This window comes from Scomber japonicus, chromosome 17 (genome assembly GCF_027409825.1).
Source record: "Scomber japonicus isolate fScoJap1 chromosome 17, fScoJap1.pri, whole genome shotgun sequence".
In the NCBI taxonomy this organism is placed as follows: domain Eukaryota; kingdom Metazoa; phylum Chordata; class Actinopteri; order Scombriformes; family Scombridae; genus Scomber; species Scomber japonicus.
Genome location: NC_070594.1, coordinates 5,348,660 through 5,366,159, shown reverse-complemented (window position 1 = coordinate 5,366,159; position 17,500 = coordinate 5,348,660). Strand labels below are relative to the sequence as shown.

Sequence of the window (17,500 nt, the reverse complement as noted above, 5' to 3'; positions counted from 1 at the left end):
CATAATTTGGGGGATTTATTTAGCAAATTTCAAAAACAAGCAAAACCGTGCTTGAGTGGAGCTGACCCACCGCGCTGATATCTGGCAACTCATTTTACCTCCTGCTTGATTTGATAGAGGTCATCCATTTTTACACACTGTCTCCAGAGGGAAGGTATTCCAGCTCATATCTGTAGCTTTTTTTTTTTTTTTGGCACTTCAACCTGTTGTACTGTGAGATTAATCCGGCTCACGTTTACAGCTTGTGTGGCTAAAATATCCCAGATACAGATCGCATGTTTACACCAGGTGTAAATCCTCATTCAGCTCGTCTCTCTTCAGCTCAACGCTCTTTATTCACCCACACTGCACCAACAGAAAAGCACATTTTCTCTATCTCTCACCCCCCATTTACTCTTTTTCTCTCCCTCTGTCTCTCTGTAGTAATTAGCTATTAGCCGAGTTTCTCTAAGCTGTGAACTATCTCATTGAAATGACAGAAACCCTCAATTACAGGCATTACACACACTGACTGTGGCGGTTTAATGAAAGGGGAAGAGAGCGAGAGAGAGGATATATGCTGCTTGTAGGCGTATAAAAGATAAGATAAGGCACTTTGTTGTCATTATACTGCTGTGCAAGACAACAACACAACAAGATTATGATGGCACTCCCTGATATTAAAATGATATTAAAGCAATAAAAAAAGAAAAAGGTCAAAAAAGGAGCAGTATTCAAAGTGTTATCTGGTAAATGATAAACAATTAGCAGTGAACAGTCTCAGGCATGTGTGTGTGTGTGTGTGTGTGTGTGTGTGTGTGTGTGTGTGTGTGTGTGTGTGTGTGTGAGCTTGTAGAGCTTAATCTGAGGAGGTTGTGGCAGGGTGCGATGGGTGCTGGATGATGTTGTATGCCCTGCTAGATGTTGTCAAATGCAGCCATCTGTGTCCAATTATGTTTGGGGCCATCGTGATGATGACCCTCTGCTGAGCTTCCTCATCCTTCCTGGTGCAGCTGGGACCCCACGCTAAGCTGTAGTTATGGATGTATTATAAGAGCTGGATAGGGTGGAGGACGATATTTTTCATAGTGGTATTTGGCAGTATTGCAATGAAAAATCCCCCAGCAGCTCAAACAGCATTTTCCCCATAGACCACCATTGTAAAAGAGACATCTGTAAATCTGTTGAGAGGACACATCGAACTACAGACAAGCTCAATTATGACTCTTTATGTTATGTTATTTTTGATCCATGGAGGTTTTATATGTTTAAAACTTTACTCAAGCTGAGAAAAGCAGTTTTTGTTCCAACTCTCGCTTCTTTTAAATCTTTTAAAACAGTACAGTAACTTTTTATTGTCCTGTTTTTAATCTATCATACTCTATTTTATTGTAATTTTATTTCCAATTTAACACTTTAAAATATGCTTCCATATTCAGTCCCGATGCATTTTTGTGTTTTTATGTAAAGTAGTTTGAATGCCTTGTATTTTAAATTTGGAGGAAGTGGTGAAGGGGGCGCCAACAGGTGAAATACTACTGAGTATGTGCAATGGGCCACATGACATGGAAGCCAACCTGAGAACTTCAAACTCTTATATGGCTGCATAGGAACCATTTTTGGTCTGTATCTAGCTCTCATAACACATTGATGTGTAGCAGGGTGTTTTTCCAGAGTGTGAAAGGCAACACTCCTTATTTGGGATGTCCTGGCTCCAAACAAAAAAGATGGCGTCGACCATAAGCTGCAACTCTGGACTTCAAACCGACTTAAAAAAAAACCCAACAGCTGACGTCACACCTCGCAATGTCCATCTTTATATAGAGTCTGGACTTCAGTTATGGCTAAATGGGAGCATAACGAGGAAGTAAACCCAAAAGCTAGAAACTTTTTGGTTTATGCACCAGCTGAAAAATTCTTATTGGATTTAATAGGCACCATTTTTGGTTCGGTGTCCAGCCATTATAATCCATCTCTGGCTGCAGTACATCCACTGTGCACCATTAAAAGTTCACGAGAAGGTTCTACAGTCTGACTTCCCTCAGAAAGTCGATGCATTGCCTTTCTGAAGACAGAGGAGGTGTGTACATCCCAGGAAACAGAAATACACACACACAGGCTTAAAAACTCACTCACACACACACACACATACACACACAAGGTCACAGCAGCAGGGATCGGTGAGGGAGGAAACAGCGTAATCTCTGTGTAATCGAATTATTAAGCAGCTCTTTTTTGATTTAGCATATTCATCACCCAGACTGCCGGCACCAGAGTCTCCAGCTAATTAACAGACAAAGCGACACGCGAGCAGACAACAGGAGCTTTGTTTGGGAGATTGGCGTTGATCACAAATAGGAAGCCATCGTGATACAATATAAAAAGTCGCCGCCTTCAGCAGAGAACAGATGTTGCCTCAGTAACGACCAACAGGGAGCGAAAAACGATCAACTAAACAGATGAGTTAGAAAACTAAAATCATCCTCGGTGTTGGTGGATTATCAGTTTGATATAAAACAGAAAGTTTATATGAGCCGTTCGGCGGAGGTTGTGCTCATTCTGGGAACTGAAACCATCAACCTGGCAGCTTTAGTGCCTTGCTCACATGCAGAGAGTTTATGAATAAATGATCCATTAAAGGAAAAATCCACCAGATAAATATCATCAGTCTGCGGGCGTTGTATGAATCCCAGGAGTTATTTTATGATGAAGTGCTGCAATTTTGTTTTCGGTGTAAACCCGCTCTCCCCGTCCCCTTTACTTCAGTTAGTCATTTACAATGTTTCCCAAAAATCCTTTCAACACCATGCCTTGATATTGAATATACAAAAAGGGACAATTAAAAAAAAACCCATTATGTTTCTCATATCAGCTCAAATCTAAAAAGAAAGAAAAAAGAAACAACCCCTGTGTCCTATTTCCATACTAATTCTAGTTTTTCATCACTTCACTCTATAAACTGTGAGGACGGCGCCGTAGAGTAATGTTGACACTCGATATTGAAATCTGAATGAGACCGGCTTCCTTATTGTATCCTTGATTAATCTATTTATACGAGATCAATCCACATACAGCTCGAGCACATTAGTTCTGTTAATGGATTATTGGACTGCCTGTAAACATCTTTCTGTTTGAACTGTTTGAAAGGGGCATAGACAGAATACAGCTTGTGCTAATAGGATAATATTGTACTCACAGCACTAAAGGCTTCCAGGCAGCTGTAAATCCACTTTAATAATGATGCGAGCAGGCGGCTCGGTGGCAGCGGCGGCGGCGCACGGCTCAGAGTGCAAACACCCCACGCCTGTTTCCTCCGTGTTTATTATGTCAGTCGAGCGGTGAGTCAGTCAGTATGAAAGTTAGTGTGATTATGAGTTGGGCAGGTAGGGAGGAGAGGATGTAAGTACACGTGAAAATGGATTTTAGGAATATACAGACAAATAATTACAGAACTTGGTGCAAATGTTAGTCAGTCAGGTGTTCAGTTAGGAGGTGAGTTCAGCTAGTCGGTCAGTATTATAGGAACCATGTGATAAGAGAGGAGTGCTTTTTGAATGACATGGAGACTATTATTAGAATGACATAAGAAGCTGACAGAAAACACTTCCTTGCATACAGTAAAACAGAAATAGACAATCAAAAACCGCTTGATTTGCAGTTCAGGTGAAGAAGAGGGAGAAATACGTGACAGCTGAATATGATGGTGGATAAAAAGATGGGTGAGGTCAGCGAGGTCTGGAGCTGGAGGAAAGCTTTAATAACTTTTTCCAGTCTGGTGACAGTCGTTGTCCTACTTCCAGTCATAAAAATGTATAAAATGATATTAATGATGGGCAAATAATCAGAATCCTTAATCGCTGCGTACTGATTTCTTATCTACAAACTTACCCAGACTGTCTGATTCTGATCAGTGGTGATGCCTAAATCAACTCTGATCCCTTATAAATATTATAATGTCTTTGTGTCTTATGGTGACGGAAATCTCGGCATCTCAGACAGATATCAGAGTAAAAAAAAAAAAAAGTTATCACTAAAATGTAACACTGGGTATTGTGAGGTGAGATGTGTTCAGGGACTTACTTGATGTAGGTGTTGGCGTTGCCTTCAGGAAACACATATGGGTGTTTCTTCCTGAAGACGTGACCCACTCTGCTGCAGGGTAGGATCTCCAGACTGCCACCACACTGCCACACCCGGAAGGAGATCTCTGCAACACACACACACACACATACTTGTCTTTACATCCTTGTGAGGACACTTATTGACAAACCCAATTCTAACCTTAACTCGAAACTAAGTCTGAAGTCTCAAACAGCCCTTTAAAGTTGTGAGATAGAAAGACAAACACACACACACACAGACACACACACACACGCACATACACACACACACACACACACACACGCACACACACACACAAAATGATGATGCATTATTCATAGATGAATCTGTTTTAAGCTGTTTGTCTGTTACAGTGTCATATTTCACTGGATCCTGTTTCTGCTATTTGCTTCAATTACAAAGAATAAAACTTTACAGTCTTCACATGTTGGTGTTAATTTAGTTGTTAAAGTCCCATCATTCATTTTTCTGTAACCAAATATTCTGCTTCTGTTTGTTGGGACATTAATCTCCCAGCAAACCTGTTCTGAAGAAATCTCCCCATTTATCACGAATAACACTCAGTAGCAGACACTGAAATCTGATTATTTTGCCAAAATAATTTCAGGCGAGGAGAAAGGTCAGGCAGCAGGTGTAATAATGTTTTTGCTGCAGTCATGATGCCTCAGAATCAGCTAACATGCGTTAACAATATTTAATCCAGGCGGGGAGTTCTGGTCCTCTGAAATGAGGCCAACGCGGAAGTAACTTAGAGCTGCATTCTATCAAAAGGCCACCAGGGGGCGACCGTCTCTATACAAGTCAATGGAGAATTCACCAACTTCTCACTTGATTTCTAACCTCAGTAAACGTTTTCAAAATGTGTTTATGGTCTCAATCGCTAGTTTAAAGCCTTCTTCAATGCAGTATGATGTTCATTTGGGACATTTTGGCCTCCCTGATTTTATATGTGACGATAAAGCAGGGTATGCATTAGGGCGTGGCTACGTCCTGATTGACAGGTTGATTGACCAATGTCCTCGAGATCCAGCCCACGCAACTATAGCAACCTCCCCTCTCCGCCCATGGCTCCGCCTCATGTCCATATAAGTAGAATCCGTGTTTTTATTTTTCCCAGCATGCACCTGAAATTTTCAAGATGGCGCTGCCTAGATCCGTAACTATTGGCTTCCGAGCAGCAGTCCACAAACCACTGAGTGACATCACGGATGTTACGTCCATTTCTTTTATAGTCTATGGTTAAACACCCAACATTCAACGTGTGTACAACAACATAGCAAATTTTAATAACATTTACGTGCTCAGTATAAATTATAAGACCAGCTGTGTTATCTAATGTTAACTAGGAAACGCTGCTTGTCTAAATTCACCATTCTTGTGAGTCGGTCTGATGATTTGACAAGTGTTTTTTTTTAAGTGCTGTAAACTCATTGACCTGAAATGAACTCTGGGAATGTTTTCTTTTTTTTTTTTAATGTGTCAGGTATCATTTTATCAGTTTCTCTCTCTCCCTGTCTCTCTGTGTGTATGTGTGTGTGTATGTGTGTGTGTATGTGTGTGTGTGTGTGTGTGTGTGTGTGTGTGTGTGTGAGTGTGTGAGTAACTGGGCTCGTTGTTTATTTGAAGCCTTTTTTCGTTCTCGTCTCCTCGTTAGTTTTCTACCCTGCACTTCACGGCTAAGTGGGCCAAACCTCAGTGAATATTTGATGACCCACTGACACGGACTCTGATTTGTTTGTTTGATTTAGTGTTTGTGTGTGTGACAAAGTGTGTGTGCTGCGTCACTGTAATGTGTGTGTGTGTGTGTGTGTGTGTGTGTCGGTATGACCTGTTTACACTGTGCTTGTTCTCTAAAGTGAGCACAGAAACACACACAAGACACACTAGCTTCACTTTAGTTTACATCATTGTGTTTGTGACTCTCTCTGTGTGTGTGTGTGTGTGTGTGTGTGTGTGTGTGTGTGTGTGTATGTGTGTTCTCTAAGAGTCAGTCCTATTTAATTCACATAGTTGACGTCTGTCTGTGAGCTCAGTGAAGAGAAAGAATGAGTTTCCACAAAGAACGCGCCACTGAGAACTTAAGAAAGTTTTATATTGATTGTGAAGGAGAGAGAGATGTAGAGAGAGAGAGAGAGAGAGAGAGAGAGAGAGAGAGAGAGAGAGAGAGAGACGTACAGAAAGAGAGAGAGAGAGAGAGAGACAGATAGTGAGAGGGAGAGGAAGTGAAAATGAGAGTGTGGATGGGGTTTGATGAGGAAGAGGAGAGATGGAAGTAAAGATGAAACACTAGAGAGTACAAAGGAGAGCGAGAAGTCAGTGAGATACTGAGATACTGACACAGAGTCTGTGAGACTGACAGAAACATGACGGAGAGCAAATGAGTGTGTGTGTGTGTGTGTGTGTGTGTGTGCACTTGCAAATATATGTGTGTGTGCTCAGTAATAGAGGGTTGGAGTCAGTTTGCTGATTGCTGAACTACTGCTTCTCTCAAATCAATGAAAGACTGTTTTTTTTCCCTCCATCTCTCAGACGCGCGCACACACACACACACACACACACACACACACACACACACACACACACACACACACACACACACACACACACACACACACACACACACACACACACACACATACATCAGAAAACGCTCATTTTTGAGGACATTGCATAGACCTACATTAATTTCCTGGAGACCTACCTTAAGAACTGACCCACATATCAGCTTTTTCCCAATTGGGGACAAGTCATCTCCAATTAACCGTTCCTAAGTCTAAATTTGCCCCCAAAAGTAGCCTATGACAGACCACACACACACACACACACACACACACACACACACACACACACACACACACACACACAGCCACACAGTGAGATGACTGGAGGCAGGTAGCAGCAGGAGAGCCAGATGTTGCTGCTGGATGGATGTCAGACTGTAACGACTTCCTGTGCTGAAAGTAAAGTTCACCTTCGTTCAGCTGATGTTAAAGCACCTCTGTCTGTATTCCTGTCAGTTAACTCACCGGCTCGATCATGTCTCCCTTATTTGTGATTTGCCCAGCTGTTCATGGCCTAATCCTGTAACTCTTCCATCTAAAACCTGATCGCGTCTCCCACAAAAAATACATTTACATACTGTTCATTTACTTTGTCAAATATTTAACATTTAATTATCTGGTTCATGTTCAGTGGTGAGTTTAATTTTTAATCCTGCACAGAATCATAGAGGGAGGTTGATGGGTGTGTGTGTGTGTGTGTGTGTGGGGTGGGTGGAGGGGTGGGGGGTAATTGGGGCTGACAAAGCATAAAACTTTGACCCTAGAGGATTGTGCATCCTACGTGTTTTTTTTATTTTGGTGGTTAAATATTGACTCAAGGCTGAGATATTGAACCGTAACGCCCCCAGTTTAAACCTCACCACAGGGACGTAGTTAAATCTCTCTACTATCACTATCCAATACATGCATACAAACCATGACCCTCAAAATGTAATATAAATTAATTAAAAACTAAATTGTGTTGACTATGATCCAACATTACCAATACTTTCCCAAAACATAACCATATTAACCCTTTATAGGACACTCATTGAAAGGAAGGAAGGAAGGAGGGAGGAAAGAAAGAAGGAAGGAAGGTAGGGGGGGAGGAAAGAAAGAGAGAAGGAGGGAGGAAGGAAGAGAAGAAAAAAGGAAGGAAGGAAGAATAAAGGGGGATGGAGGAAGGAAAGAAGGAAGGGAGGAGAGAAGGAGGGAGGGAGGAAGAACAGATGGAAGGAAGGAAAGGAAGGAAGGAAGGAAGGATGGAGGAAGGAAAGAAGGAAGGGAGGAGAGAAGGAGGGAGGGAGGAAGGACAGATGGAAGGAAGGAAGGGAAGGAAGGACGAAGGAAATAAGGAACGAGGGAGGGAGAAAGGAAAAGAGGAAGAGAAGAAAGAAGGCAGGGAGGAAGGAAAGGAAGGAAGGAAAGAAGGAAGGAAGGAAGGAAGGAAGGAAGGAAGGAAGGAAGGAAGGAAGGAAAGAAGGAAGGAAGGAAGGAAGGAAGGATATTTAGGGATATTTACAGAAGTTACCAAATATAATTATTTGCCCAATAAAGGGTTAATGTTCCTGGAGCAGATATCGTAGTAAAAACATGGAATACATTTTGCAGATAGTATGTTAATATAATAATTAGCATTATTTTAGTTTTGATGGATAAATGGAAATTTTAAAAGAGAAAGCTGCAAAAAATCAGAGTAGAACAAATAATTGCTCACAACTGCTCTGCATAAACAAACTGAATCACTGGTTCCAGTCTCTCAAATATGAATACTTACTGGTTTTTGTTTTGTCTTCTTGTAAACTTAATATCTTTGGATTTTGGAAAGTTCATTAGACAAAACAAACTGAATTCAAACTTTTTTTTTGGATAGATTTTGAATTATTTTCTCACAAATCAGAAAAGAGGAAAAAGATCAAACTTGTCATGCAGATGATGGACGCTGTAACATGATAGATGATTGTTTTATGTCAGTAGACTTTATGTTCAGTATTACAGATGCACACAGGAGCTCATAAAAAGATTCAATCTGACCTCCAGAATTCATGAAATCAAAATGTGATCACAACAACTTATTCCATTAATGAAGACGATAACTGAAAGATTAATCTTCAGTGGAAAGAATCATTATTTGTAGCCTGACTAAGAACATAATCCATAAATCTAAATATCTTATTCTGTAAGTGAATATTTCATAACATGACATTGTTAAGTGTTTTTACCCAATAGAAAAACTGAGTATTTTACTGCATAATAATCATATCAAACACCGGTCATATTAAGATTTAACAATGATCTAGAATCTCATCCAACTATCCAAAAGGAGCCCGTTAAACTGAAGGTTTATCCCTTTAATATTTCTATATACTCAATAGGGGTGTGTCCAAAAAAATCGTTCCATCAATTAATATCGATTTTCTATTTAAAAATTCGATATCGATTCAAAATTCTGTGAATCGATTTTTTCAGAGAGAATAGATGGAAGCATGAAATTTAAAATAATAATTATAATTTTTAGAGTTTACAACTTTGTCTTGTATTTAAACTGACATACTTATCCATAATCTTTATGTGCATTTTTTGAAAATCATCGGTTACATGATGACAACATAATTCAAAATGACATGATTTAAAATGCCACTGGTCTTAAGGGTAAATACACATAGATGCTATCATTGTAGATCCCAGTGTTGGATCAGACTCATGATTTAACTTTACTCTTCAAGAATTTGGTGTCCACACATGACTGCGTGTTAAAAACATTGTCTGACTTACAAAACAGAAACTCTGGGAACATAAAATTGAATCGATATTGAATCGAATCGGGACCCTGTGAATCGGAATTGAATCGATTCAGGAAATCATTGACAATACCCAGACCTAATACTCAACAACATGTATGTGTAATAATCTTTCTCTGCAGGTTGTTAACTTGTTAAAACATCTTAAACTGAGAACTCATTTCTTTTTCTAATTATGAGATTTCACTCAGTCGACTTTCATCTGGTAACATTCCTCCAAACTTCTGTAACTCGGTCTGGTTTCTTCTCAAGTTACAAATATTCTGGACCCTGTGCGTCCGTCACTGAGACTCGATGGTGAGTCGAGACTTCGTTTGAAGTTTCTAACCGGTGTAAAATCTTAAAATATGAACACGTATATTTCAAAGGACCCTGCAGGAGTCACGGTTGTTTGTCCTGAATTTCTTACAGGTCAGCTTCAGGTCCGGTTTAGAGAAGGAACTATTACTACCAAAACTTACTTATGCAAACATAGACTGACTTAACAGACTTTATACTCTCTGGTGATGTGTTTAGATTTTTATTTACTTAACATGTGTCAGTAATGCACCAGTATTACGTCAACTTAAATCACTGCAACGTGTTTTCACCATTCCTCTCTGCCAGGATGATGATGATAATGAAAACATACTGTCAGACTATCAGAGTTTCAGAAGCCAAAAAAAAAGAAAAAAAAAAAGATAAATTACAGCTCTCCATATGTTCAAAGCTCCAGATCTGGCTCAGAAAACAGTTTGCATCACTATGAAGGCGCTACAAATTAAATGCAATCCTGGTGTAATCATCCCACATCTGCACAGCAGGACTGTTTTATTTTGAGAGATTAGAGGAGGGTAGACAAGAAGGAGGGACAAGTTCAGATCCATCGATTCTTCTTTGAAAAATAAACGTGTAACGCTGAAAAATCACTGTAAATAAATGATATGAGACAAAGCTGGTGTGTGTGTGTGTGTTCTTGTTCTTATGTATTTGTGAGGACCGAGTTTTAAAGCTACATAGTGAGGACATCTTCTGAATGTCCTCTCCCGATTTAACCAACAATTGGCTTTAGGGTTTAAGTAAGGTAAAGGAAAAGGTTTAAGTAATGGTGACATGATTTTACAATTCTAGAAAGTTATTAACCAGGAATTTGAGTTTATGTTATTTAATGTGGACTTGTCTTTCTTTGCTGGAGCCTGTCAATAAAAGAGGAAGCTGCATCTTTTAACACGGTGCTAATAATGCAATGCTTTTATACAACTATTAATCTTTATATTGACAGAACACTTAAACCACTGAGTCCACTCATGACAGAATATTTCTACATCTATGCACATTTTTCATTTTCAAATATACACAGAAATAATTAATGTGGAAATTAGGAAAATTAAACTACATTTTTATTTTATAATTTTATGGAAATTCAGGTAAACCTTTAGATGGAAACGTGGCTTGTGATGGTTTGTCAGGGTAAAAGAAATGGACCGTCAAATCAGGACGACTCACCAAAGTTCTCCCCGCCCCAGATGTCCATGGCGGTGTCGTATTTGCCGAGGTGATTGAACCAGGACCTGTCAATCACAAAGAGCCCGCCTGCGATGATGGGAGTCCTGCCAGAGAGAGAGAGAGTATGAAAAGGAGAAGAGAGAGAGAGCATGTCTGAGTCTGAGTCAAATCTAATCAGAGAATCAGATTTAAGTCTCATGGAGCTCACAGGTTTGAAGATCTTGTGATGATGACACCTTTAAAAATCATCAAGGAGCCATTTGATTGGTTGTAAGTTTAAAAAAAAGAACAACATCTCCTGTTTTTTTTTTTTTGGGGTGTTTATTAAATCTCAGCAGCAGCCGTCATTTTATTGAATAGCAATCTTTGTTCTTAACATTTTCTTACAGACATCTGCGCCTGAATCTAATCTAATCTCATCTAATCTAATCCAAAAACTAAATAGACTCTTACTACTTCTTTAGATGCTTTATGTGTTTTTCGAAAATAGAAATGAGCCTGTAAGCTTGTTGGTTTGCTGCCACGTACACACACACACACACACACACACACACACACACACACACACACACACACACACACAACAATTACACACAAAAACCACACACATACACACACAAAAAAACACACAGGCTGAATCATGAGCTGAAGGCCAGCATGCATCATCTAATACCCTCTGTTTATTAATGATTATCCTGCTGCACCGCCTGCAAATAGCATTCTGTGTGTATGAGAGCCAGTCTGAATGCGCTGTATGTATTGTACGCACCACATACCTTACATCCACCATATGGACACACACACACACACACACACACACACACACACACATACACACACATACATATTGTGGGTGGACGCACATAAAACCTTTTTTTAACTTCCCTTCGTACGTAAATATGTGTGCATGTGAAAGCATGTGCTTGTGTTACCACATTGTGTGATTGTGTGTTTGTTTGTGTGTGTGAATGTGTGTGTGTGTGGGGATCGTATACGTGACTGTCATGCTGGTTTTTGTGTGTATGTACTTGTATTAATGGGAGCAAACTGAGGAAATTAAACAGCATGAAATAACTTGGCAAATAAATGAAATGAGACAAAGCTGGTGTGTGTGCGTGTTCTTGTTCTTATGTCTTTGTGAGGACCAAGTTTTAAAGCTACATAGTGAGGACATCTTCTGAATGTCCTCTCCCGATTTAACCAACAATTGGCTTTAGGGTTTAAGTTAGGTAAAGGAAAAGGTTTAAGTAATGGCGACATGATTTTACAATTCTAGAAAGTTATCACATCCACAAATATTGCATCGCCCTCCTCGACAATCATGTGTTGAGCAGCAGATTTATGTAGCTCATGAAACAAAGTTATTAACCAGGAATTGGAGTTTTGCACATTGCATTGCGGACTTGTCCTTCTTTGCTGGAGCCTGTCAATAAAAGAGGAAGCTGCATTTTTTAACACGGTGCTAATATTGATCTGAACAGGCCTTATAGCAGCACTGGAAGGTAATAAAGCTTATTCTACTTCTACTCCACTACATTTATTTGACAGTGATAGTTGGTAGTACGGTATTGCAGAGGTCAAGAGTCAGAGGCAGAGTGTACAACAACTGCAGAGATTCAACTAAAGAGCATGATATGTGGTGTGAGAAGGTAGGAGATCATCAACAGTTTCGGGAGCAGAGTGTGATCAGGGAGAATGAGGTGAGGTTGTGGAAAATAACAGGAGTCATTGCTAGGTGTGTTGGCTTGCTCTGTCTATCTTTGTATATAATATTCACCTGAGTGTGTGCAAGTCAGTCTCACTTTTCCTTTACAGAATTAAATAACTCCCTTTCCATAAGTCATGGAAAGTCTGTGAATTGTCATTTTCGGCACGAGTAAGACAGGATATAGATATGAGAACTACGACACAAGTTATGTGTAGTGATATTCATGTGTCAATGAGTGTGTCCTCACAAGTATGGTGTATAAATGTGTGTGTCGTCCTAGACAGATATGGTGACTCAGGCCAGTCTCTGCAGGTTTGATGTTACACAGACAGAAGCAGCACATTGACATCCAGGTAGAGACAGACCATCAAAATAAACAAGCTAAACTCTATGTTTCTACTCCTATCTCCATTACACACACACAAGTACACACACACACACACACACACACACCATCACCACTTGTTCATCTGTGAGAGTTTAACACTCCGCCTCCTCTAAAAAAACAAGTCAGACAGTCACAAGTTGGCACAGGGATGAATCTGTGTTTCTGCCACCAAGCTCTGACTTATGAAGAAGGAACTGAGCCAAAGTTTATTATTTATAACTCTCTGTGTGTGTGTGTGTGTGTGTGTGTGTGTGTGTGTGTGTGTGTGTGTGTGTGTGAGTGTGTGTGTGTGTGTGTGTGTGAGTGTGTGCATGTGTGTGAGTTTGGGTCTGTGGCTCATCTCCCGTCCCTCTGTTTGTTTGTTCATCTCTCCGAAGCAAATGCTCTGTCAGGCATCAATGATCTGCTTTTGTGTAAATGAGTGAAGCGCCTCATCTCGGCCCAGCAGGAGGCGCTGCAGCAATGCCAGGTCAAGATGGGGGTGACACATTTGTTATTGATTGCTGCAGGAGGGATCTATGTTATTTTAGTAGTACAGCGTTATTACAGTATTATAATGAACCAATATGGCCATAGACAATGTGATGTTATATATTCAGTATTTATTATGTTTTAAAGCTTTATTATTATTTTTCAGGATTTGCTGCAATAATCTGACATAAATAATGTGGCTCTTATATCTTTAGAGAGTTTTCTGGATTGTGAACATAGTTTAATTATGACAAAACTAATGGTGGAGTTAAATTTGGGACCCACTCCTTGCAGAATCAGGTGAGATCTATATATGGATTTAGTCACATGTTAGGCACATGATGAAGATGTAAAGTTGAAAAGTCATAGCTGTTCTTCATATCAGTTGGAAGTATTTAGGACAAATGGGAAGTCCACTTTTGAAGAGCTTTGTTCAGCTCTGCTCTGAGCAAATGAGCGGGGCTTTGAGGGGAGACAGTAACGTCACTAAACGAGGCTTTTTCTTTTAAAATCATTAAAGAAAGAAATTAACTCTTTGCACAGATTTCCATATTCTCTCCTGTGAAGTTAAAAACTGATTTTAAAAAGGAAGGAGGGAGGGAGGGAGAAAGGAAGGGAGGAAGGAAGGAAAGAAAGACAGAGGAAAGCAGGACAGGGGAAAGAAGGAAGGGTGGAAGGAAAGGAAGGAAGAAAGGAAGAAGGGAAGGAAAGGAGGGAGGGAGGAAGAAAGGAAAAGAGGAAGGCAGGAAAGAAGGAAGGAAGGAATGAAGGAATGAAGGGAGGAATGAAGGGAGGAAGAAAGGCGGATGGAGGGAGGAAAGAAGGAACAGACGGGGTCAATTTGACTACACGAAGGTTAATATCAAAGGGAACTTCTGAAACACTTGCAGCATTTATCACATCTTAAATATTTATATTTTATGTATAGATTCAGTTGTCGTATATAATAGTTAAAAGTAGAAGGATATATTTGTTATATATTGAAACACTGCAGTCTCTGTAGTCTAGAAAAACTATATTTCTCCTCTGTATGGATACTGTGAACACGGACAGACAGAAACACTTAGACCACATTTAGCAGCAATTAAAACTCTCAACTCCAGCTTGAAAATGGAAAGTGAGGATCGGGGGTTAAACACCCACGTTAAACTTCTTCTGGCAGGTTTATTTATTTATCAAACTTTGTGAACATAAGGAAAGCTTCATCTGTGTTCTGTGAATATTTGGTGAAAGTGGAAGTTTACATGTCAGAATGATGATTTGAGCTTTCTGATTTTCAATTAAGAAAATAATCATTTTAATTGAGTCATTTTTCAGTTTTCCTGTCAGTACAATGTCAGTCAGGTGATTTACTACAATAATGAAAATACTCAATTAAACATCTTCCCTCTTCTCCACCTCTCCATATGTTTCTGCATGTTTCTATCACTGTTTCTCTTTCTCCCTCTTCCACTTCTTCAATGTGTTTTTGTGGCGTTCTGTCTTTTCTACACACTGTCTGTGTGTGTGTGTGTATTGTCTTTATACTGCATGTGTCTGTGTGTGTGTGTGTATTGTCTTAATATTGCATGTGTCTGTGTGTGTGTGTGTATTGTCTTAATATTGCATGCGTCTGTGTGTGTATGTGTATTGTCTTCATACTGCATGTGTCTGTGTGTGTGTGTGTATTGTCTTAATATTGCATGCGTCTGTGTGTGTGTATTGTCTTCATACTGCATGCGTCTGTGTGTGTGTGTGTATTGTCTTCATACTGCATGTGTCTGTGTGTGTGTGTGTGTATTGTCTTCATACTGCATGTGTCTGTGTGTGTATGTATTGTCTTTATACTGCATGTGTCTGTGTGTGTGTGTGTGTATTGTCTTCATACTGCATGTGTCTGTGTGTGTGTGTGTGTATTGTCTTCATACTGCATGTGTCTGTGTGTGTGTGTGTGTATTGTCTTCATACTGCATGCGTCTGTGTGTGTGTGTGTGTATTGTCTTAATATTGCATGCGTCTGTGTGTGTGTGTGTGTGTGTTGTCTTCATACTGCATGTGTCTGTGTGTGTATTGTCTTCATACTGCATGCGTCTGTGTGTGTGTGTGTGTATTGTCTTAATATTGCATGCGTCTGTGTGTGTGTGTGTATTGTCTTCATACTGCATGTGTCTGTGTGTGTGTGTGTGTGTATTGTCTTAATATTGCATGTGTCTGTGTGTGTGTGTGTGTATTGTCTTCATACTGCATGTGTCTGTGTGTGTATTGTCTTCATACTGCATGTGTCTGTGTGTGTATTGTCTTCATACTGCATGTGTCTGTGTGTGTATTGTCTTTATACTGCATGTGTCTGTGTGTGTGTGTATTGTCTTCATACTGCATGCGTCTGTGTGTGTGTGTGGTTTGTCTTCATACTGCATGTGTCTGTGTGTGTATTGTCTTCATACTGCATGTGTCTGTGTGTGTATTGTCTTCATACTGCATGTGTCTGTGTGTGTATTGTCTTTATACTGCATGTGTCTGTGTGTGTGTGTATTGTCTTCATACTGCATGCGTCTGTGTGTGTGTGTGTGTTGTCTTCATACTGCATGTGTCTGTGTGTGTATTGTCTTTATACTGCATGTGTCTGTGTGTGTGTGTGTATTGTCTTCATATTGCATGCGTCTGTGTGTGTGTGTGTGTATTGTCTTCATACTGCATGTGTCTGTGTGTGTGTGTGTGTATTGTCTTCATACTGCATGTGTCTGTGTGTGTGTGTATTGTCTTTATACTGCATGTGTCTGTGTGTGTGTGTGTGTGTGTATTGTCTTCATACTGCATGTGTCTGTGTGTGTGTGTATTGTCTTCATACTGCATGTGTCTGTGTGTGTGTATTGTCTTCATACTGCATGCGTCTGTGTGTGTGTGTGTGTATTGTCTTAATATTGCATGCGTCTGTGTGTGTGTATTGTCTTAATATTGCATGCGTCTGTGTGTGTGTCTGTGTGTGTATTGTCTTTATACTGCATGTGTCTGTGTGTGTGTATTGTCTTAATATTGCATGCGTCTGTGTGTGTGTGTGTGTGTGTTGTCTTCATACTGCATGTGTCTGTGTGTGTGTGTGTGTATTGTCTTCATACTGCATGCGTCTGTCTGTGTGTGTGTGTTGTCTTCATACTGCATGCGTCTGTGTGTGTGTGTGTATTGTCTTCATACTGCATGCGTCTGTGTGTGTGTGTGTATTGTCTTCATACTGCATGCGTCTGTCTGTGTGTGTGTATTGTCTTAATATTGCATGCGTCTGTGTCTGTGTGTGTGTATTGTCTTCATACTGCATGTGTCTGTGTGTCTGTGTTGTCTTCATACTGCATGTGTCTGTGTGTGTCAGCGTGTTACTTGATTGGCTGGGTCGGGTCAGTCCGGCGAGCTCTCTGCTCTGGTGACAGCTGCTCCCACTTAAAATGGAGACTCCAATCAAAACCTGGGAGACAAAAGAAATACAAATATACAGTTTATACATTATACTGTATGGATGTAGAAAGAATATTGTATTTTTAGCAAAGCTTCATTAAATTAAGAACAAGGAATATTGAATGGATGCTGCCAAATCATCGATGTATTGAATAATATTACGACATCTCTACTTTACGTCTTTGTTAGATAATATTCATCCATCTATGACTTCACCTGATTGGACCCACACACTAAAATGGGTTCAATTTTTATCCAGTTTGGGTCAATATAGTCCCAGTACAACATTAGTTTAACTTTAGCAGTCTGGTTATATTGACCCAGTGTTACACACAATAAGCTTTAACTTAAAACTGTCACATATGTATTACTGCATGTACACAACAACGTGTATATGACATTTGAAAGATACAAACTGTAATATGTAAGTGTAAAAAGAGTGGAGTAGATTATAACAAGCTTTAATTTGGGTAAAAGTAGAAAATAACATTAAAACTGGGTTAAAACAACCTCTTGTATTGAGTGGCTTACATTAACCCAGTGTTGTGTTGGTCCTATATTGACATTTAACATTTTAACC

At 39.8% G+C, this 17,500-nt stretch overlaps 1 protein-coding gene across 1 annotated transcript in view; it reads right to left on the bottom strand.

The window, feature by feature from the left end:
- galnt14 (UDP-N-acetyl-alpha-D-galactosamine:polypeptide N-acetylgalactosaminyltransferase 14 (GalNAc-T14)) overlaps nt 1–17,500 on the bottom strand; it is a 276,779-nt gene that overhangs the window by 24,137 nt on the left and 235,142 nt on the right. The window contains exons 8-10 of the mRNA XM_053337552.1: nt 16,846–16,930; nt 10,928–11,031; nt 4,060–4,186 (exon numbers count right to left, since the gene is read on the bottom strand). Of these exons, the coding sequence (XP_053193527.1) occupies nt 4,060–4,186; nt 10,928–11,031; nt 16,846–16,930 (316 nt within the window). The remainder of the gene's footprint in view (nt 1–4,059; nt 4,187–10,927; nt 11,032–16,845; nt 16,931–17,500) is intronic.